The sequence below is a fragment of the Capsella rubella genome, unplaced genomic scaffold (assembly GCF_000375325.1).
Source record: "Capsella rubella cultivar Monte Gargano unplaced genomic scaffold, Caprub1_0 scaffold_1, whole genome shotgun sequence".
Classification (NCBI taxonomy): domain Eukaryota; kingdom Viridiplantae; phylum Streptophyta; class Magnoliopsida; order Brassicales; family Brassicaceae; genus Capsella; species Capsella rubella.
The window spans coordinates 1,101,431-1,122,584 of NW_006238923.1; the positions used below are offsets into that span (position 1 = coordinate 1,101,431).

Genomic DNA, 21,154 nt, shown 5'->3' on the forward strand with positions numbered 1-21,154 from the left:
TCCACGGATCTTACTGTGCGCCGACCAACACGATATACGCGTCGCCTTTTGTTTTTGTATATCGTCTCCAACCCTATACCCCTCTCTTCCTTCAAACGAAACAAACCCCAAAAATCAAAAAGCTGTGAGCTCTCCTTCTATTGAAGCCACTTTGGAAGAGAGCATCGACTAGTTGGGAAGATTTCTAGTAGCGAGCTTCTTCTTCACTTCGCGAGGTTAATATCCTTCTCTCGTTTCTACTAATTGGTAATAAACCTAGGGTTTCTCATTAGCTCAGTTTTATTGGGTTTCTGATTTTGTTCGGATTGCGACATGCTTTAGCTTTTCATGTTGGAAAACTCCTTATACTGCTTTCCAGATTGTAATTCATAGGAAGATATAGTGAATTTCGCTTTACTCTGATCTTCGTTTTGCCTGTTTGAAGTTTGTGGTTCCGGCACTCCTCTTGTTTTCTACACTTAAAATATCACTATTCTGTGTGTTTTGCACTGATTCCTTTCTTACGTGAACTTTGTTTTCTGCTGTTTTATAAAGTTATGGGAGACAGCGAGGCCATGGTTGCCGAAGGATATACTTCTGCTGCATATGGAGGTTATAATGCTTCTTCTGCCACTGAGGAATCGACAGGGCAAGAGACTGCACCGAATGTTGATCCATCACACCCGGTCAATAATGATGCTTTGGTCAATGGGACTGGCCATGGAGTTGAAACTGTGCCAGCTGAGAATGGAAGTGTAACAGATAATGTGGCTGTAACAGCTCCAGCAGCGGAGCATGGAGACAATCTTGGTAATTTCTCCTTCTTTTTATAGCTTGTATTCAAGCACATCATTACAAATTTAACAGATTCGGAACTGTGATGATATTATTCTTGCTTTTTCCTCCGCTGTTGTTACAGGCTCTACTCTCTCACCAGAAGAGGAGCGCTTGTGGAATATTGTAAGGGCTAATTCCTTAGAGTTCAATGCTTGGACTGCCCTGATTGAAGAGACGGAGAGGATAGCTCAGGTGTGTGTGGATTTTCAACTTTCCATGTCTTTTGCTAGGATTTATCATCAGTTACTTAGTTCTTTTGTGCAAGTTTGATGATGTTTTTCTTGCTGCCCTAATTACAGGACATTATAGCAAAAATCCGAAAGGTGTATGATGCTTTCCTAGCTGAATTTCCTTTGTGTTATGGCTATTGGAAAAAGTATGCGGATCATGAGGCTCGAGTTGGGGCAATGGACAAGGTGGTGGAGGTTTATGAAAGAGCAGTGCAGGGAGTGACTTATTCAGTGGACATCTGGTTGCATTATTGCACTTTCGCCATCAACACATATGGAGATCCAGACACGATCAGAAGGTAATGAATTCATATCCCTTGTTCTTCTAATTGTATGTGTATTAACAACTTGGTTGACTTTCTAATTACCTAGACAGAAATTGTTTTTTACCATCTAACCCTTTTCTTAGATTGCTACAGCAAGTCCTCATTTGTGGCGGAAAGATCTGATGGATTTTTTTTTATAAATTACTTCTTTTCTTATGTGCTTTAAAGTAGCTTTCAGCTTCCTTCCATAGCTATCTGATATTTTTACCTGAAACTGCTCCATTTTTTCCGTGCTCTATGCTTCTCTGGTTTCAAAATTTTGAAGTTAAAATATACCTGTTTTAATTGTCACCGTCCCTCTGAAGTGCATCCATATGCAAAATGCTGCTGGGAAGATGTCAACCAGTTTTGGGCTTAGGTAGTCCCTGACTGCTCGATTTTGGCCATGGTATGCTTTTACCAGGAAGGTAAATGCAGTGTTTGGCAGTATCATGCATTCAAAGAGTGAATCCATTTCTCCATAGAACTTGTGTTTGTCTTTATTGGTTGGATATGTCTGTGTCTTTCAGCTCATCTGACATTCTTTTGACTATAATGCTGCTGCAGGCTTTTTGAACGGGCTCTGGTTTACGTTGGAACTGATTTTCTTTCCTCTCTATTGTGGGACAAATACATCGAGTACGAGTACATGCAGCAGGACTGGAGCCGACTTGCGATGATATATACCAGAATATTGGAGAATCCAATTCAAAATCTTGATAGATATTTCGGCAGGTAACTTTAGTGACTTACTTTATCATTTTCGTCTGTACTGAATTGGGTAGAGTCTTCTTTCGGGTTTATATTTTTTTTTGATGAGTGCTTGTCTTGCTATAGTTTTAAGGAACTAGCTGAGACACGGCCTCTATCGGAACTCAGGAGTGCTGAGGAAGCTGCAGCAGCAACTGCTGGTGTTGATACTTCTGAAAGTGCACCATCTGAGTCTGGTGGAAAGGCAGATGAAGGACAATCCCAAGCTGATAGTTCTACCGAAAAATCCCCTAAACTGGAAAGTGCTGGTTCAACTGATCCTGAGGAGTTGAAGACATACGTTGGCATCAGAGAAGCCATGTATATCAAAGCAAAAGAGTTTGAATCCAAAATAATTGGCTTTGAAATGGCTATAAGGAGGCCCTATTTCCATGTGCGGCCTCTCAATGTCGCTGAGCTGGAGAACTGGCACAATTATCTGGACTTCATAGAAAAGGATGGAGATTTCAATAAGGTACTGGGGTGCTTAACTCTCTTATATGTGAGCGTAAAAGGCTTTGTAGATTAAGTTGTACCTCTGTAATATTATTGACCTACAGTTAAGTAGTATCTGGTGCATCATATGCTTGATTGGGTTTCCATTGGATCAAGCAACTTTTAAATGGGAAATAACTGAGACCAAAGCATGGGGCTCGATTTGGTAACTTTTAAGGCTAAGTACTTCAAACTCTCAATTTGTCAATGGATATTATAGGTAAACGAGTTATCTTTGTTGTTAAAGTTCCAATGTTATTAATGCAGGTGTCTTCCTAACAATCTGTCTGTCAGGCATGGAGGGTCCCTCTGTATGTGAGGGCCCCTCTGTTGGAATTGTAGAGTATTTCTTGTGGATTTCTCCTTTGTGCTTTCTATGTGTACATGTTTTTTTAACTAGTGATTATCATATATGTTTTAAATTCGATTGTATTCTTCAATAGGTGGTCAAGCTTTATGAAAGATGTGTGGTTGCCTGCGCAAATTACCCAGAATACTGGATTCGATATGTATTAAAGATGAAAGCAAGTGGAAGTACGGACCTTGCAGATAATGCCCTCGCTCGAGCAACTCAAGTCTTTGTCAAGGTACGAAATGTGTTTCTCCAAACCTTTTTGGTTATTCAAATTCATTAACTATTAACTTTGTAGAATAACTTGCTCAGCTCTGACCCTCTTATTTATTTTTATGCTTTCTTTTCTTTGATAGAAACAACCAGAGATTCACCTTTTTGCTGCTCGATTGAAAGAGCAGAATGGGGATATAGCTGGTGCAAGAGCTGCATACCAATTAGTGCACTCTGAAATTTCATCTGGACTTCTTGAAGCAGTAATCAAACATGCGAACATGGAGAACCGACTAGTAAGCTTCCATGGTGATTAAAGAACTAGTATAGAGTTATATCACTGTTTGTTTCCCTGACATGTCTCCTGATTTTATCTGCAGGGTAATCTGGATGATGCTTTCACTTTGTATGAGCAAGTAATTGCTGTTGAAAAGGGGAAAGAACATTCCCCATTACTGCCACTGCTGTATGCTCAGTATTCAAGGTTTTCATACTTGGTAAGTCACTAAGGCGTTATACTACTGATTTTTGCATCGTTATGATTTTGTTTTCTTGACAGAGTATATGGTGGTTTGGCTACTTACTTTTCTCAATATTACTTTCAGATTTCCAGGGATGCTGAGAAAGCTAGGAGGATTTTAGTCGAAGCACTTGACCATGTACAACCATCAAAACTTTTCATGGAAGCACTAATTCATTTTGAGACAATTCAGCCACCACCAAGACAGATTGATTACCTTGAGCCACTTGTCGAAAAAATTATCAAGCCAGATGTTGATTCCCAAAACATTGCAAGTGCCACTGAGAGGGAAGAGCTATCTTTAATATATATAGAGGTAACGGAAAAGAAAGAAGACAATCCTTGCATGAACATCTTGTATCTAATTCTAATACCCAAATGTTAATGGCTTTGTTGCAGTTCTTGGGTCTTTATGGAGATGTGAAGTCCATAGAGAAAGCAGAAGATCAACATGCGCAACTGTTTTTACCTCGTCGGAGCACATCAGAGCTGAAAAAGCGTAGCGCAGATGATTTTCTCTCATCAGATAGGACAAAAATGGCGAAAACATACAATGGCACTCCACCTGCTCAGCCAGTATCCAATGCATATCCAAATACTCAGACTCAATGGTCTGGTGGTTATGCTGCGCAGCCTCAGACTTGGCCACCAACACAAGCTGCTCCTGCTCAACCGCAGCAATGGAACCCTACTTACGGTCAACAGGTAAATACCAAAGATAGAACCAAACCTATTTCCGTTCTTGCACATGTGCTTTTAATCTTATTATAGTATTTTGAATATACTGTGTAGGCTGCTTATGGTGCATATGGGGGATATCCCGCCGGCTATACCGCCCCACAAGCACCACCACCTGTGCCACAGGCTGCTGCTTATGGTGCATATCCTGCTCAGGTAACCAAAATAGTTCTTCAGTAACCGAAATTCTTAATTAGTGTATTTTTAAATTAGGAAGGTTATAGGATTACAGGGAGTAGCCACTAGTTGTTTAGATTGGGTTAATCTTTGACTACTAACTGGATCTTTTCATTGTTAAAACGTTTTCAGACATACCCAACTCAGAGCTATGCACCTCCAGTTGCAGCTGCAGCACCAGTGGCTGCGCCGGTGCAGCAACCTGCTGCTGCTGCTCCACAAGCTTACTACAATGCGTACTACTGAACTGATTCACTGTTGCGGGTCGTTTTTGTAGCGAGATTTATAACCATTTGCTTTACCTACTCAAATTTTAGTGTCTGAATGTTTACTCGTCTCTCTTTTCTCGATCAGTGACAACAGAATTTTACATTTCTTCAGTTGCGTGATCCGTAAAGGTTCTCGGGTGTAGCTGGTTATCATTACAGATTGTAACCAGAGAATTAGAATTGATGAGCCGGTTAGTGCGGTTAAATTACCTTAAGTTTATCTTGCGTAAGAAAAAGGAAAATTGGAAGAAATCAGAGAAATTAAAAACAGAGCAGCAAAACAATTTTGTTATATTGAAAACCTTTAATATTTTCTGGAATATGAAGCTTATTTATCTTACGTATATTATATTTCTCTACAAGTTCTTAAAAATTCAAATTTTATGTCTTATATCGAACATCTATCTTAAAGTTGACTTTATAGTTTTTTTTTTTTTTCCTAATTGACTTTATATGGAAACTTATGGGGTAAATTTGTACTCTTTTAAAAGATTTTGTGGTAAATTTGCAAACTTTTTAGATATATTTGAGAAAACATGATTTTGTGTGCGACTGTCCAAGTTTCTCGTGTTCATCAGGTCTCTTGTGGCATTTCTTCGAAAAACAGAGGTGATAACTTCTCCCCCAAGGTAGTCTGCGATGTGTAGAATTTCATAGGACGGTTATATTTAAATACTCTCTAAAGAAAAAGGAAAAAAAAAAATATATATATATATATATATTTTGTTGATTCCGAAGGCTGGAATGCTACAAAAGCTGACATCTTTCATCTTCCACATTGGGTATCGTGAGATATGTTGGGTTACAAATGTCTCCACTGGAACAATGTGACAGATCTACCGCCATTAAAAGACCCTGGAACCTTCTCCCTTCCGTCTTCCATTCCCCAGTGGCCTCCAGGTAACTCCTCTTCCATCATATTCCCCAGACTTCTCTTGTTCGCGATTCAGATTTCAAAATATTCAATTCTAGGTTTTGCTTTCCTCGGCAATGCCAAAGCTTGGTGTTTGTTTCTCGATTTTTGACCCCAATTTCCTTAAATTCAACTGGGTTTTTCAATCAGATCTCTGTATCCACTAATCTAATCCAATAAATCAGAATCCTTAAACATGTGAAAGATTCTTTAGAGAATGCGATTTTAACAATGTTTTGAAAACTAATTAGGTCAAGGCTTTGGCTCTGGAACAATCAATCTCGGCAAATTAGAAGTCATCAAAATTACGAATTTTGAATTCGTATGGCGATACAGATCCGTAGAAAAGAACAAGAGCATGTCGTTCTACAAACCAGAGGGATCGTTGCCCAAAAACTTCCATTGCTTAGGTCACTACTGTCAATCTGATTCTCATCCTTTGAGGGGTTATGTTCTTGCGGCAAGAGATTTAGTTGATTCATTAGAAGAGGAGAAAAAACCTGCATTGGTGGAACCTGTTGATTTTGTACTTGTCTGGAGCTTGAATGATTCTGCAGAAGAACGTAATGATACTAACGAATGCGGTTACTTCTGGTTCCCGCAGCCTCCTGAAGGGTATAGAGCGATTGGTTTTGTGGTTACAAAGAATTCCGCGAAACCCGAGTTGAATGTAGTTAGATGTGTTAGAGCTGACCTTACTGATAACTGTGAAATCCACAAAGTTATTGTCACTGCTGTTTCAGAATCTTTATGTGTTCCTTTGTTTATATGGAGAACTCGGCCTTCAGACCGCGGGATGTGGGGCAAAGGTGTCTCTGCAGGTACTTTCGTTTGCAGAACACGGCTTCTTGTTGCTAGAGAAAATCTCAGTATACGTAATGCTATACCAAATGTTGATCAAATTCAAGCTTTTGATTTAACCCTATGGGGTCCTACACTAATCTTTTTGCAGGTACTTTCTTCTGCAGAACTCGGCTTGTTGCTAGAGAAGAACTCGGCATTGCTTGTCTAAAGAATCTAGCTTCGGGTTTACACGCAATGCCAAATGTGGAGCAGATTCAAGCTCTGATTCAACACTATGGTCCTACGCTAGTCTTCCACCCTGGTGAAAGCTACTTCCCTTCTTCTGTATCATGGTTCTTCAAGAACGGTGCAGTTCTCTGCGAAAAGGGAAATTCGATCTATCAACTTATCGAAGAAAATGGCTCGAATCTGCCTCCAGGAGGAAGCAATGACAAGCAGTTTTGGATTGATTTGCCGTGTGATGATCAACAAAGAGATTTCGTCAAGCGAGGAAACCTTGGAAGCTCGAAACTTTACATTCACATTAAGCCTGCTCTTGGAGGAACCTTCACGGATCTTGTCTTCTGGATTTTCTGTCCTTTTAATGGACCAGCGACGTTAAAACTAGGACTCGTCGATGTCTCATTGATCAGTATCGGACAACACGTCTGCGATTGGGAACATTTCACTCTCCGAATCAGCAATTTTTCCGGAGAGCTTTACTCAGTCTACTTGTCTCAGCACAGTGGGGGCGAGTGGATCGAAGCATACGACCTAGAATTCATTCCCGGAAGCAACAGAGCTGTTATTTACTCGTCCAAACATGGGCATGCAAGCTTTCCTAAGGCTGGAACTTACTTACAGGGATCGACATTGCTTGGGATTGGGATAAGGAACGACACTGCGTGTAGCGATGTCTTTGTTGATTCGAGCTCACAGTATGAGGTGGTTGCAGCGGAGTATCTAAGCCGGGAGGGTGTGGTGACAGAACCGCCTTGGCTGCAGTATATGAGAGAATGGGGACCAAAGGTTGTGTACGATTCAAGGGAGGAGATAGAGAGGTTGATGGATCGATTTCCGAGGACAGTAAGGGTTTCAGTGGCCACCGCGCTGAGAAAACTTCCAGTGGAATTGTCCGGCGAAGAAGGTCCTACGGGACCAAAGGAGAAGAACAACTGGTACGGCGATGAAAGATGGTGAAGAAATCTCAGAGACTGTAACGGGCTAGGACTAGGAAAGATATGGTGAGATTACCATCGGAGCCCTAACTTGTAAAGGAAGAAGAAGAAGAAGAAGCAGCTTTAATCACGGAAAGGTAATTACAATTAGCGTAGGATCAACGTAAATCTTGTCGTTAGAAGTGTATACACGAGGGTCCCATGATGTAATTAAATTAAACAAACAAACTTATTAATTAGACGAACAAACCCAAACCAAACGCACACATTCGTCTACCGTTTCCGCTTTTTCCTTTTCTCCTTCTCTTCTCTTCTCTTCTCTCTCTCTCTCTCTCTACCTGAGAAAAGTTTCCTTCTTTTGTTTGATCCGTGAATCGAAGTCGCCCCCTCGAATCAAGAGAAAAGACCTCGTTTTTGCTCTGGGATCCCTGCATAACCTGAAGATTTATCTTTTGGCGTTAATAACTCTGTCTCGAGATTTCAGAGTTGTAAGAGGTATTGAAAAGTTGAAACCTTTTTATGGGTTTCTTCAAGCTTGATCGATGATGATTGGATTTGAATCAAGGGTTCCTCTTAGCCACTCAGTGGCGTTTTCGTCTTCTCTCGATTTTGTGTTTTCCTTTTATCGGTTTTGGGGTAATGAGTGGTTTCGAATATGTTTGTTTCTCTAGTGGCTCGGTGATGATCGGAGAGAGCGACAACGCTGCACTGTCTTCTGAGGATTCTTCATCCCCTGACGATTCGGTGTCAGAGACAGAGCTCGACCTAGCTCTGGGTCTTAGCATTGGTCTTAATGGTCGCCGGAAGGTTCGATCTTCTTTGTCTTCCTCGTCTTCTTCTCTGACCAGAGAAAGTGGGACCAAACGGTCTGCTGATTCTTCTGCGGCTGCGCGGTAAAATTTCATCTTCCAGGCTTTAAAATTTCATGTGTATGATTGGTCTTGGATCTGTTTATTGATAAGAGCTATATAGAATTCAAGCAAGGTATAGTTGTAATCGAAGGTGTGTAGAGTGAGATTGAATTAATCACAGGACTAGAGCACAATAGAGAGTTCTCTTGAGTTATAATTGTGGATTACATTGGTAACGTTAATTATCATGTCAGGTTGTGTATTGCAGTTGCCTGTTTTCTGATTTATTCATTTCATTTGGCAATGGAGCAGACAAGTTGCCGTAGGCTGGCCGCCTCTACGGACTTACAGAATCAACAGTTTGGTCAACCAAGCAAAGTCATTAGCTACTGAAGGCGGCTTGAGTTCTGACATTCAGAAGAACACAGCAAAAAATGGAATGGTGGCTGCGAAGAATGCTGATGCTTGCTTTGTCAAATCTATGCTTGTGAAGGTGACCATGGATGGAGTTTTAATTGGAAGGAAGCTTGATCTCAATGTTCTGGATTCTTATGAAGCCTTGGCGAAAACTTTGGAACAAATGTTTTTCCAGATACCTTCTTCTGTAACAAGTCAGTTTCTATTTCTGTTTCATGTGACTTATGCTTTTCAAATTCCGTGTCTCTTGAAATTGACTTGTTCAATTTGTAGGGACTATCTCACGAGGATTCAAAACAGTCAAGGAATTACATGCTTGTGAATTGCTAGATGGCTCATCAGACTATATTATAACATATCAAGATAAAGACGGAGACTGGATGCTTGTAGGAGATGTTCCTTGGCAGTACGTGTTTGCGCTTAATATCTTCCCCATTTATCCTCTATATTTGTTCTGTGGCACATTGGTTCGATTTAAACGATCTTTTCATTTTCTCAGGATGTTCCTCGGGTCTGTTAAAAGACTGAGAATCATGAAGACATCAAGTGAAACTGGAGTTGGTAAGTAGAGATTCCTATATAGCAAAAACATCAATGTCCTGTTTCAGATCGATATGAAGGTGAATCATATTCTGTCAGGTGGAAATGATCAATGATGGAAGTGGAACAGAGAGATATGAAAAGACAAGAATACAGATATATTGCTATACTTGAAAGAACACCCAGGGTTCGTTCCTTGTTTCTTTAATTTAATTTAGTTACATGTCTTTGGTCCGTAAATTGTGAATCACCTTCAGATATATAATTGTGTATATGAATGAGTATGCACGAATGTACATGTCTCTTGTGGTCGTTTGTGAATATCAAACAACAACTGAAACTTCTCTTTGAAGATATATGTGTATATATAAAGAGTAAATATGTATGTATATTTAGGGTTTATGGCTAAAAGTAATTCGTTTTGATCGCATCACTCAAAATTGTCCAGTAATATGTTGTTTTAGTGGTTGGTTGTGCAGAAAAAAAAAAATCAAATGTGGACTGAGGTTTAGTGATGATAACGAACTATATAATAGAATCACTCTGAATTTTCATTTTCAAAATCTGAGAAATGAGATACAGCTAGTGTGTGTAGTAGAATAACAACAATGAATCAGCTTCACGAGGTTTTCTTAGCATCAAAACCTAATAAAATCTAATATTAAAACTAACACAAACTTTTGAAACAGAATGTAAAAAGGTTTACTCCACTGGCTCAGTTATTATTCTTCAATGTCACAGAGATCGGACTCCTAACTCGCTGCATCAGATTCCGAGAGTTGACCCAAGTCAATTGTCCCTGTGTGAAGGTAGCCACCCCTTTTCCTCTGTTTCTCTTCTTCAATACAAACCATACTCGATAACTCAGCGTTTGATCTGCGTGGTTAAACACAAGTCTTTTTGGTTTTACAATCACGTTGATCCCCTCAGGAGCCTTGACATTCACCGAGTATATCGAATTAGGGCTTCCAACGTTAGTCACACGTCTTGTGATCATCTCCGTTGTCTTGCCACGTTTGAAAATCACTGAGATGGACGGGTAATTGAGGGTAAAACCAGGATTTCTTCGCAATATTCCGCTGCAGCTGATGTTCTTATGAGTGATAGCTAAAATGTCTGATCTTGTGAAACCTAACGTGCAGAGGTAAGTAATGTAGTCCACCGGTTGAATGTTGTAAACCAATCCCGGGTTTATCGCCTTTCGCGGATTTACATGCCCTGCTCCGATGGCAAACACGCCAGCTGGTTTGTTACCGTCCTTTATCGCTTTGCCTTGACGATCATACAAATCCGCTGTTGTCATCAATGCAGACTTGATTGCAGCGGGAGACCAATTCGGGTATGTTGAGCGGATAAGAGCAGTGATTCCGCTAACATGTGGACAGGACATTGAAGTTCCTGACATCACAGTGAAGTTAACTCTTCTGGAGTCATAAGGAAGTCCAGTTGGTCCTAGATTTTGAGGCCAAGCCGCGATGATATTGACTCCTGGAGCAATCATATCCGGTTTTAGTATAGAAGGATTGGCTAAACTCGGTCCTCGAGCTGAAAACTGAGCCACTTCCGGTGCTCTTGACCGCCCAATCACCGTCCCACCAAAAATTATCCGTGCCTTTGGTTTCACCGTGGCATTAACATAAGCTTTCAGAAGAACCGACTCGGCGTAACCGATCAATGTAGCTGGTAAGAGATGAACGTCGATAGAATCCTCTTCTTGGTTGATCTCTGTGTTGGCTAAGATCATTGCAACTCCACCTGCTTCTTTAATGGCTTCTCCTTTCTCTGATCTTCCATTGACACCGCGGTCACAAATCACCATTTTGCCTTGGATAACCTCTCTTGGAAGTGACCCTCTCAAGCAGAACTCACTTCCTCTATCTCCTCCCGTGACGTAAATCACCTCGACCTCTCTCTCGGCATTCTTTAAACCTTTTCCTGGATACAATGACTCTCCATAGAGAAGCTTTCCGTTGGCTAATCTGACCACAGCAGGAAATTTTCTATCAACCGTGCCTGCACCGATGGTTGAAACCCAAGGAGCTGTGTTCGCAACCGAGCTGTCTATTGGACCATTATTACCAGCTGCACAGATTACGGATATACCACGTTCCATGGCTCGGAAGGTTCCAATGGCAATTGTATCATCATACAAAGGAATAGGGAAACCGCCAAGGGAGAGTGAAAGGACATCGACTTTATCTTGAATCGCTACATCTATAGCTGCTAGAATGTCAGAGCTGTAACAACCATTGAACCAACAAACTTTATAGACTGCAATGTGAGCTCCAGGTGCCATCCCACGAGCCACACCAGCCCCATTTCCAAGAACACTTGCCATCGAAACAGAGGATCCACCAACTGTTGAAGCCGTGTGAGTCCCATGTCCGGTTGAATCCCTTGCGGAGATGTATTCACGAGGCATGTTTGGGGAGTCCTCTGGTGAGTTAGCGACACGGTGTCCTCTGATGAAGAATCTAGCACCGATTAGCTTCCGGTTACAGCTCGAGGAACTGAAATTCTCTCCTTCTTGGCAAATCCCTTTCCATTTCCGTGGAACCGAAGGCATTCCGGTATCGTCAAAGCTAGGACTTTCAGGCCAAACTCCTGTATCAAGCACGCCGACAATCGTGCCTTGACCAAACCGAGATTTAGACCATACACCGGAGTTTCCAAGACCGTCAAGTCCCAAGAACTTGTAAGAGTAAGTGGTTTGAACGTGGAGAACATGGTCAGGTCTCACTGCAACAACTTCAGGTGAATATCTCAGCATCTCGGCTTCTGATACAGTTAACTGAGCAGCAAATCCTTCTATGGCAGAGCCATAGGAGTATAGAAGTCGTGAAGAAGGCTCTTCTTCTTCTTCTTCTTCAACACCCAAAACCGCTTCTTGGAGGAAAGAAAGATGCCAATCAAACTTTGAGGCAAAGGTTTTAGCCGTTTCGGTGTTAGGATGAAGCTGAACAATGTAAGTCTGTTTCTGTAGGATCTTTGAGGATGAGAAAGAAGAACAGAAGAGAAGGAAGGTAATGCAGAGTAAGAAAGTTTTGGTTTCCATTGCAGCGCAGGGAGCTGAAGAAAAGGAGTTGGTTTATTGTTGCTGAAGAAGTGCATGGTCTTGGAGAAGAAGAAACGGGTATTTAAAGAAGAGTGAAGAGAATTCAAAACCTGGGATTCGGAGTCTAAGGAAGAAGATGATGAAGCTCGTGAAGAGTAAGAGCTCTGCATCACGAGGATCCTTTGTATGTTGCAGAGAGGTAGGAGCTTCTTCTCTTTTTGTTTTTTTTGTTGTTTCAAAGCTCAAGACATGAACTATTAAGTGAAGCTGTTAAGGTTTTTCACTTGTAAGGCTTTTTTGTCTGCCTTGTCTCTGTGTCTATTTGTTTCTTGCTCACGAGATGTTATGGTTAGATTTTATTGCGTATACTATTAGTTTGTACAGTAGATATATAGCCTCTTGGTGAAACAAAAGATTTTGAACTTTATTTGGTTTCCGTTGAAATTTTACTGAATTAATGAGCTATTTTATATACGGTACTAGTCAATAAATCAACGATTGGGCAATGTATTTTAAATATTTTTTGATTACTTTGTCGTAGCCTTGAATTAAAAAATACGACCGTTGAAAGAAAATTAAATGCAGCAGCGTGGTGTTCACTACGTGCGCATTTATACACGCACGCTCCACACGCCTCGTATTTTCTCATCGGGTACTACGTTACAATACGAAGTCGTGGTTGTTATATTGCTATTGGGCTTCATACGTCACTCATAAGCCCAATACAGAATTAGTTATGTGTATACATACATCTTGGATGTCTTAGTAGTACAAGTCTAGTCTCTCTTCTAGCTTTTCTCTGTTTCTTTGCAGATTATTGATAACATCAAAACCACATAGACTAACTGTTCCGTACAAAACAGGTTTCTCCCAATGTTGAAAAGATGAGATTTAAACCCAAAGTTTATAAGCGTGAAGATTTTTGCATCATTTCAAGCTTCTATCTTTTTACCCTGTGGAAAACCCTCCCTTACTTACACCTTACGCTTTTGTCCCATTTCAGTTCTGTTATATCCTCTTGAGAAAGAGAAACGCACCTAAACTGAATTTCTTTAACCTGGGTGATCAAAAATCCGAGATTCCAGTAGATCTTGATGAGTATTCTGTTACCAATTTCAGGAACATTGATGATTTGTCTTCTAATAGCCTCGCAGGAGTATCAAACTCGGCTACTCTACCTGCAACACAAACCGTAACACAACACTGAATTCTCCCCCCTCCCAAAACAAAACAAAGGTAATATGAAGATAAAATGTTCAATGTTTTTGATTTGTATATGAATTACCGTCGCTAAGAACCAAAACAAGGTCACTGTCGATAACAGTTGGGATCCGGTGAGCAATGGTGCAGACCGTGCAGTCTTCGAACTCTGTTCTGATTATCTTCTGGATCAGATTGTCTGTTGCTGTATCAACTGATGCTGTTGCTTCATCAAGCACAAGTATTTTCGCTTGTTTTAGTAATGCTCGTCCAAGTGACACAAGCTGTCTCTGCCCAACACTCCAGTTATCTCCATTTTCCAGCACTATTTGATTTATGTTTCGAGACAACAACCAAAAAAAAAATCAGTAGATAGAAGCGGAAAGAGTGGAATTGTTTTTAAAAAGGACTTCTTGGTGCAATTTATTACCAGGAGAGTCAAGTTTTAGGTCTTTCCCTCTAACAACGTCTCCAAGCTGGGATTTGTCAAGCGCCTGTAAGCAAAAAGTTGAGTATCTCTAGAAACAAATTCTAATTCCCAGGAGTTAACATCTGAAGCAGAAACAAGACAGGGTACGAAACAGTATAGAATATATTAATATATTACCTCCCAGATTTTATCATCTGAATGTTCTTCGAGCGGGTCAAGATTCGCTCGGATTGTTCCTTCAAATAATGTAGGATCTTGAGGTATAATACCAAGGCGACTACGGAGATCATGAAGACCAATTTGAGAAATATCAATGTTGTCTATAGTGATTCTTCCAGCAGTTGGCTCAATCAACCGAAACAGAGCTTGAATCAAAGTCGACTTTCCGCTTCCCGTTCGCCCAACGATTCCAATCTTTTTTCCACCCGGAAACACACAGCTTACTCCATGGAGAACTGTTGGGAGATTCTCAGCATAACGAACCTTCAAAAGGAACAAAGCAATAAGAAAACAGAGAAAGAAAGTGCAGAGAGGTAATATAATAAATATTTTTGAATAGTACCTTAACATCAAGTAGCTCGATTGTTCCCGTTTCAGGCCACGAGGAAGGCGGGCGGAAATCTTCGATAATTGCTGGGGATTCTCCTAAAATCTGACTATACTGATAAATCCTTTCAATTGAGATAATTTTGTTTTCAAGCTTACAAAAGCTAAGTATCCATCTTGATAGACGTCCATTCAAGTTAAGCCCATATGTCACAGCAAGCCCTGCCATGCCTATTACACAACAGAAACATCACTATTAGGATAACTGGATTCTCGTTGATGCTTTTTTGTTGGAGGAACTAGAGATACTTACTTGGATCAATGGTTCCATGTGGAAAACTGACGAGTAAAACCATACAGAAAGCAAATACAAGTGTGGAAAGTAATTCCATGCGTAAACAAAGCCATTCAATAGCAGCGATACTGCAGAAGAAAGGTCGAACAAAACAATCGAGAAGATAAAGATTCCTTTTGATAAATCTCTTTTCCTGGCCAAATCCTCTTATTGTGGCAGCACCAGCAATTGATTCTCCAAAAAGGTGAATTATTGGAGACTTCTGGATACTAACAATCCGAACCAATTCTCTTGAAGATGCCATGTAATATTTCTGCATTTGATTTCAATATCAGTTAAATTATAAATTAAAAAAATCTTTCAGAGTTACTCAAGGGGAAGAAAATAGATTTACCTGCATCCAAAAGCAAGCAACCGCTACTGGAACAACAAGAAGGAAAACTTGCCAGGTAACATTGGTCATTACAGCGACAATCCCAAAGAGTTGTATCGTTGTTGAAGCAAACCCACCGAGTCTAAAAGGAATGTCAAGATCCACAACACTTTGGTCAATAGAAACCTGAACACCAATAACATTCCCAAAATCAGAAAACTAATACAGAAACTGTGGATTTTAATGGTGATAACACATCTACATACCCGATTCAAAATTCTTCCTGCAGGAGTGGAATCAAAGAATGACATCGGAGCTCGGAACACACTTCTGAGCATATTCAAGAACAGTTTCTGTGCAGCTGCTAGACCAAAAGTTGCAACCAGAGCAGCTCGTACAAAAATGAACACAGAGCTCCCAAAAGCTAAAGCTGTATAAACGATGAGAAGCAGTGTGGGATCGACTTTAGACTCGTCACCTTCAGTTTGAGGATTCGCCCAAGCCATCCACCAGTTACTAGCAATCTGAAGAAATTGGAAAGACGCCTGTGCGAGTATAATTAGAGGAATCAGAAGCCCTTTATATGCTGCACCCATATATGACAAGTACACCTTCATGCTGACTTTTCCCTTTACTCTTTCCTCTTCTTGGACAAGCTGTTTTTTGCGGGAACGCTTTGCTTTCTTCTTCTTCTCTTTGATTGCTTTTAAATCTGAAGAAGATCCACCATCTTGTAATTCCTTTGCCAAAGTCTCGATGTCATTTTCAAAAACATCCGACTTTGGATTATGCAAGACCAAACTATCGAGGATTGGATTTTCATCAGAGTCTTCTGAGGAGGGACTTGGGATGTCCATGGCCTCAATTGCTTCGTGGTGGGCAGACACTAAGGCCTTAAAATCAGTACCTGCTTGCAGCAGATCATCATATTTACCCGATTGAATAATCCTGCCTTCCTTCAGAACCTTTGAAACAACACAAATAAAGAAAATTCAGAGGTTGTCATAACAATAATAGTTAGAATACTCCTTCAACAGTTTTACCTTTCTGCAACAATAGAGACAAGTTCATCACAGCTGGTAAGCTAAACACCTATAAGAGACCCTTTAGCATTTCTAAAAGGACCAACAGTAGCCAAAATAAATGCATAGTAAAACCAAGAAAATGAGTTTCTTACCAATATTAGATCAGCAGCAGGAAGAAATTCAACTTGATGCGTCACAAAAACAATAGTTTTCTCAGCCAATGCAGACAGAATATAGTCCTGTACAACCAATAATTACAACGTTAAACAAACATCCAGACTCAAAATATGAAAATGTGATTTGAGGTTGTAGGATTGCTTCTTACCCTAAACAAATCAGAGCCAGTGTGTGCATCAAGAGCACTAAAAGGGTCATCTAGTAAATAAATGTCAGCATCTTGATATAATGCTCTGGCAAGTTGTACGCGCTGTTTCTGGCCTCCGCTGAGATTTATACCTCTCTCTCCGATAATAGTTTGGTCCCCATGTGAGAAAAGCTCTAAATCTTTCTTCAGGGAACATGCTTGTATCACATTCTTGTACTTTGCTTTCTCCATCGGACTGCCAAATAGAATGTTTTCTTCAATGTTACCAGACTGAATCCAAGCCGATTGAGACACATAACCAGTAGTACCACATATTCTAACCTATATAACAATATATCAGCAGGTGATCAATGATAATTCAGAGAATATTAAAATGCAAGTGGAGCAATTGAGACTAAGCACCACAAAACATTAACTTACTTCACCAGAGATTTTCGGGATTTCCCCGAGGATACAAGAGATAAAACTTGACTTTCCAGAGCCAACTGTGCCACAGACAGCCACACGCATACCCTTCTCCACTTTCATCTGAATCCCAGATAATGTCGGTCTTGAAGAAAAAGGGTCCCAACAAAACACACCATCTTTAATCTCTATGGCTATATTTGAAAGTCCGCGTGGTATAACAATAGTTGCATCTTCCTGTAGCTCTTCCTCCTGCAAGAATCCGGAAATCCTATCAAGAGAAACCTTTGTCTGAGCCATCATTGATACCAGATCAGGAAAGTTCCTAAGTGGCTCCTGAAGAATTCTGAATGTCGCCAAAGCAGAAAGAACACCTCCAGCTGTAAGTTGAGTGCCTAGGAATATCGAAGTAGCAAATGTAACTGCGGCTACAAAGATTGGGGAACTCCAAAAGATAAAAGTAACAAAAGCCTGTGAATATAAGGCTTTGCGAAGCCAACCATACTCCTCTTCCCTCATTTCTTCCAATCTCACTCTATAACGATCTTCCCATGCCTGCAATTTCAGAACTCTCATGTTCCTAAGACACTCTGACGTTTTCCTCATTCTTTCGTCTTTTGCAGTCATCAATTTATCTTGATAGTCTTCCTGGACCTTAGCCAATGGGATCGTGACAAGAATCGAGATTATCGTAGCAACCAATGTAGCTACAGAAGCTATGCCCACGCTTTTATATAAAATTGCAAGAGCAAGAACTATTTGCATCGGAAGCATCCAAATATCATGAAGATACCATGAGTAATCTCCTATCCGCTGGACATCGACTGCCATGTAGTTTACAATTTCACCGCTCGTGTGGTTCTGCTTGGCTATACTCGAAAGTTTGAGACCTTTTCTGTATACCATTGCTGTTAGAGCTGATCTAACATGCATCCCTAAGATATCAACACCCATATACCATTGGCGGGTGGTGACTGTCTCTATAAGCTTGGACGTAAAGAATATCCCAGCGAGAACATATCCTTCATGAGGGAAAATCTCCTTCCCTCCAAGATAATCAACAAAGTAGCTGATCAAATAAGGACCCACATAGGACACTAGAGTATTCAACCCAGCAAAGACGGCATTGCAAGCTGCTTCTTTCCAAAATGATTTCAGAATCGCACGAGCTAAAGAAGGAGGCTTTGAAGGATTCTCGGATTTTGATCTCTTCCAATTCGACTTCAAGACCTTGTAACTTGACTTGGCTCTATCTCTAGGTGCAAGAAGCGGTATATCCTTGAGCTCAAGCGGTCTTTTTGAACCGGCCGAGAGAAGTGGATCCAGCCAAGAAAGTGTGATTAGGCTAACTAGTCCAGCACTACTATAAGGAGTAACTTTAAGACAAGCTGCCTCTTCTTCTACAAGCAAAGGCTCTTGGAGATCAGAGGAGCTTCGGTGAACTTGAATACCAGAAATGCCTCTCAAAGCCACAAAGCAAAGAAACCCAAGAGCAGGTGTAACAGCTAAATTGGCGACAACATGAGAAGAACATCCGCTCCAACCTTCAATCGCTAGCCTTCTTCCGTCCACATACATAGTACACAAACAAATCGAAAACGCTAAAAGCCACCATAGCCTCACTAAGAAGGGTAACTTCTCTGATGACTTGTATTTTAAATGAAGAACTAAGAAGCTAAGGACAAACCAAGCTAAACCCTGAGCAGCTGGGAAGCAAAGAACAAACCAGTCACTAACTTCTCTTATAACCTTAACCCCATCAAAACCTAACACCAAAACTTGCACGCCTAACACATATAAGCAGCAGAGCAGAGTCAGTTTAAATCCAAAACCAACAGTTACATCGTTAATCTCTCTTTCCAAGCTGGCATTAGAAGGTGCAACCGTATCGTCCTTGGAGAACCTATCCCTGCCTCTTCTGACGCAGACGAGAATCTGCCTGGCAGAGACATCAAATAGGAAGACAAGAAAAAGTACGAGGTTGACGAAGACCGAACAGAGTTCCAATAGTGGCAAATGCTCTCCGAAGATGAACGAGATCTCATTGAAATCCATGCTCGAAACGATTTTGTGTGAGCGAGTTTGTTAAAGATCAACAGGCGGCGGATACTTCGAGCTAAAACAAGCATCTCACTACATCCCAAAAGCGTAGCTGCAGAACAAAGGAGAGGGCGATGAATCTTATTTTCAAATGAGTATTGACACATTGCAAATCAAAACAAAATGAGTTTCTCTGCAAAACCCAACACGTAGGCAGAAGCGATCACAGAAAATACAAAAACACAAACAACAAACAAACAAAAAAAGGAAACACACCAGCTTTGGATTTGATCAAAATCAATAGGTCCCAGAGAAGAAGAAGAAGAGGAATGAATATGGAGAGAGAGAAGAAACAAATCAGCTGAAAGCAGACGTCACTTGGGTTCTTGAGAGAAATCGAGAAACCGTGAGAGAAAGAGAGAGACGAAGAAGCAGAGAAGATCTCTCTCCGCTTAAATCAACCCCAACAATTAAACACAACCAAAAAAAAAGCAAAAAGAGATAATCTTTTCTTCTCTTTCTCTCTAATCCCTTCTTTTAGCAAAGCAAACAAAAAAAAGATGCAAAATTTGTAGATCGATTTGGATTCGAGATTTTTATTTAAAAAGAAAAAGGTGCTTCCTTTGCAACTTTTTTTGTGCGTTTGGACTTACTGTATATTGCTTAATAGTGTGACAAAGGCGTAAGCTTTTTACTTTTTACTTTTTGGAGGGTGCTTGACGTCGATACGTCAATGTGAGTGCGTGTAAATGGCGACTTTCGTTTTTTCAATTGTCTTCCCTTTCCTTTAATCGAATTTAACTATTTGTATTATTGACCACATACAATAATTCAATAAAAGCGTCTTATCATTATTTTACTTTAAACCATTCTAAAGCAAGTGAATCATATTCCTCTTTTTTTAAAATTCGAGAGAATTTTTCATCACGTTTAAAATTTTAATGAAAACTGTCGTATCATTCAGAAAAGTAGTTTGAAACAATAAATTTGTGTTTTCTATAATAACATTTTAGCTACAACAATGAATGAGCTTACTAGACTGTAAAAAATATACATACAGTAGTAGTATGATTAAGCTGTGTATAATAAAAAATGACAAAGCTTTATCAAAAAATGAAAATTTTTATAATCTAATCTAAGGAGGAACCTTATTTACAAGTCCACGGAATATTCTCCCTACCACGTGAGTACTATGTGTCGTCTACAAGATTGCAATATCTTATATCAAATACAGTATATGACAAAAAAATTAAAAACTATATATTAAATGTCGGTTATTGCAGGTCTATTTTACAATTCTTATGGCTTCCGTGCGGTATATGTGTATATATATATATATATATATATATATATATATATATATGTTGAAAAGTTTTACAGTTCATTTGTTGAAAAAAAAAAAAAGTGGAGATGTATACGTTATCGTTTTCACTATAAAAAGAATGAAAACCCAATCTTACGTACGTATATCTCTGGTAACTGCGCCAAACAACGAGACAAACGAGTGTCAACTTGAAATAGTATAATAAGGAATGACTTGAGAGTGTGAAATTGGCTTTATATATACTCCAAAGATCCAATTACAACATACTTATTTTAATCTTAATTGAATTTCAATACGTTTGAATGCACTAGTGAAAAAAAACATATGTACCGTACGTACATTAGACAAATCATAATATGATGATGTACTATCTTGCCTTAACGAGAGAGTACGTGTGAGACTATTCAAATTTCAAACGAAATGGTGAACCGAACTTATTAATTAGGATATAAAAAAACTAGCTAATGGTATATATTATGGTGCATAGGTTTGCAATCAATCAATTAATAAGCAACTATGTGTGTATATATATATATAAGATCATAGATTTACATGAAACTGATGATTGTTTAACTAATTTCTGCCGGTA

At 39.9% G+C, this 21,154-nt stretch overlaps 5 protein-coding genes across 12 annotated transcripts; 3 read left to right on the forward strand and 2 right to left on the reverse strand.

Moving 5' to 3' along the window:
* The first annotated feature begins 79 nt into the window (after window positions 1–79).
* LOC17900148 (pre-mRNA-processing factor 39) lies at window positions 80–5,083 on the forward strand. Of its 3 annotated transcripts, XM_006304343.2 has the most exons (15): window positions 80–215; window positions 535–789; window positions 899–1,008; window positions 1,116–1,345; window positions 1,919–2,086; window positions 2,189–2,576; window positions 2,662–2,762; window positions 2,844–2,907; window positions 3,040–3,183; window positions 3,305–3,457; window positions 3,542–3,658; window positions 3,767–3,997; window positions 4,081–4,386; window positions 4,474–4,575; window positions 4,729–5,083. In XM_006304343.2, exons 2-15 carry the CDS (start codon window positions 537–539, stop codon window positions 4,840–4,842), a joined length of 2,481 nt encoding a protein of 826 aa, XP_006304405.1. In that variant the 5' UTR covers window positions 80–215; window positions 535–536; the 3' UTR covers window positions 4,843–5,083. The 3 variants fall into 3 exon arrangements, with proteins under 3 accessions (XP_006304405.1, XP_023644666.1, XP_023644667.1); XM_023788898.1 differs by lacking the exons at window positions 2,662–2,762; window positions 2,844–2,907; XM_023788899.1 differs by lacking the exons at window positions 80–215; window positions 535–789; window positions 899–1,008; window positions 2,662–2,762; window positions 2,844–2,907 and adding an exon at window positions 1,678–1,779 and having other exon boundaries at window positions 1,248–1,345.
* Window positions 5,084–5,576: 493 nt separating this feature from the next.
* LOC17897477 lies at window positions 5,577–8,003 on the forward strand. Its single transcript, XM_023789253.1, has 3 exons — window positions 5,577–5,765; window positions 6,030–6,599; window positions 6,731–8,003. The coding sequence occupies exons 1-3, from the start codon at window positions 5,660–5,662 to the stop codon at window positions 7,759–7,761; spliced, it is 1,707 nt and encodes a 568-aa protein (XP_023645021.1). The 5' UTR covers window positions 5,577–5,659; the 3' UTR covers window positions 7,762–8,003.
* Window positions 7,789–10,763, forward strand: LOC17899003 (auxin-responsive protein IAA10). Of its 6 annotated transcripts, none has more exons than XR_002835369.1 (8): window positions 8,364–8,632; window positions 8,903–9,201; window positions 9,281–9,413; window positions 9,507–9,568; window positions 9,647–9,734; window positions 10,237–10,356; window positions 10,478–10,596; window positions 10,690–10,763. XR_002835369.1 is itself a non-coding variant. In XM_023789257.1 (6 exons), the coding sequence occupies exons 2-6, from the start codon at window positions 8,421–8,423 to the stop codon at window positions 9,661–9,663; spliced, it is 723 nt and encodes a 240-aa protein (XP_023645025.1). In that variant the 5' UTR covers window positions 7,789–7,876; window positions 8,411–8,420; the 3' UTR covers window positions 9,664–9,949. The 6 variants fall into 6 exon arrangements, 4 of the variants coding, with proteins under 4 accessions (XP_023645025.1, XP_023645024.1, XP_023645023.1 ...); XR_002835370.1 differs by having other exon boundaries at window positions 10,289–10,356; window positions 10,690–10,761; XM_023789257.1 differs by lacking the exons at window positions 10,237–10,356; window positions 10,478–10,596; window positions 10,690–10,763 and adding an exon at window positions 7,789–7,876 and having other exon boundaries at window positions 8,411–8,632; window positions 9,647–9,949.
* LOC17898929 (subtilisin-like protease SBT1.2) lies at window positions 10,263–13,055 on the reverse strand. Its single transcript, XM_006304905.2, has one exon. The coding sequence runs from the start codon at window positions 12,600–12,602 to the stop codon at window positions 10,263–10,265; it is 2,340 nt and encodes a 779-aa protein (XP_006304967.1). The 5' UTR covers window positions 12,603–13,055.
* Window positions 13,056–13,268: 213 nt separating this feature from the next.
* LOC17900653 (ABC transporter C family member 5) lies at window positions 13,269–19,774 on the reverse strand. Its single transcript, XM_006306522.2, has 12 exons — window positions 19,518–19,774; window positions 17,217–19,353; window positions 16,797–17,117; window positions 16,624–16,710; window positions 15,713–16,411; window positions 15,468–15,632; window positions 15,092–15,386; window positions 14,795–15,009; window positions 14,410–14,715; window positions 14,233–14,296; window positions 13,888–14,127; window positions 13,269–13,780 (listed from the first exon to the last, which is right to left on the reverse strand). Exons 2-12 carry the CDS (start codon window positions 19,254–19,256, stop codon window positions 13,668–13,670), a joined length of 4,545 nt encoding a protein of 1,514 aa, XP_006306584.1. The 5' UTR covers window positions 19,257–19,353; window positions 19,518–19,774; the 3' UTR covers window positions 13,269–13,667.
* Between the last annotated feature and the right edge of the window lie 1,380 nt (window positions 19,775–21,154).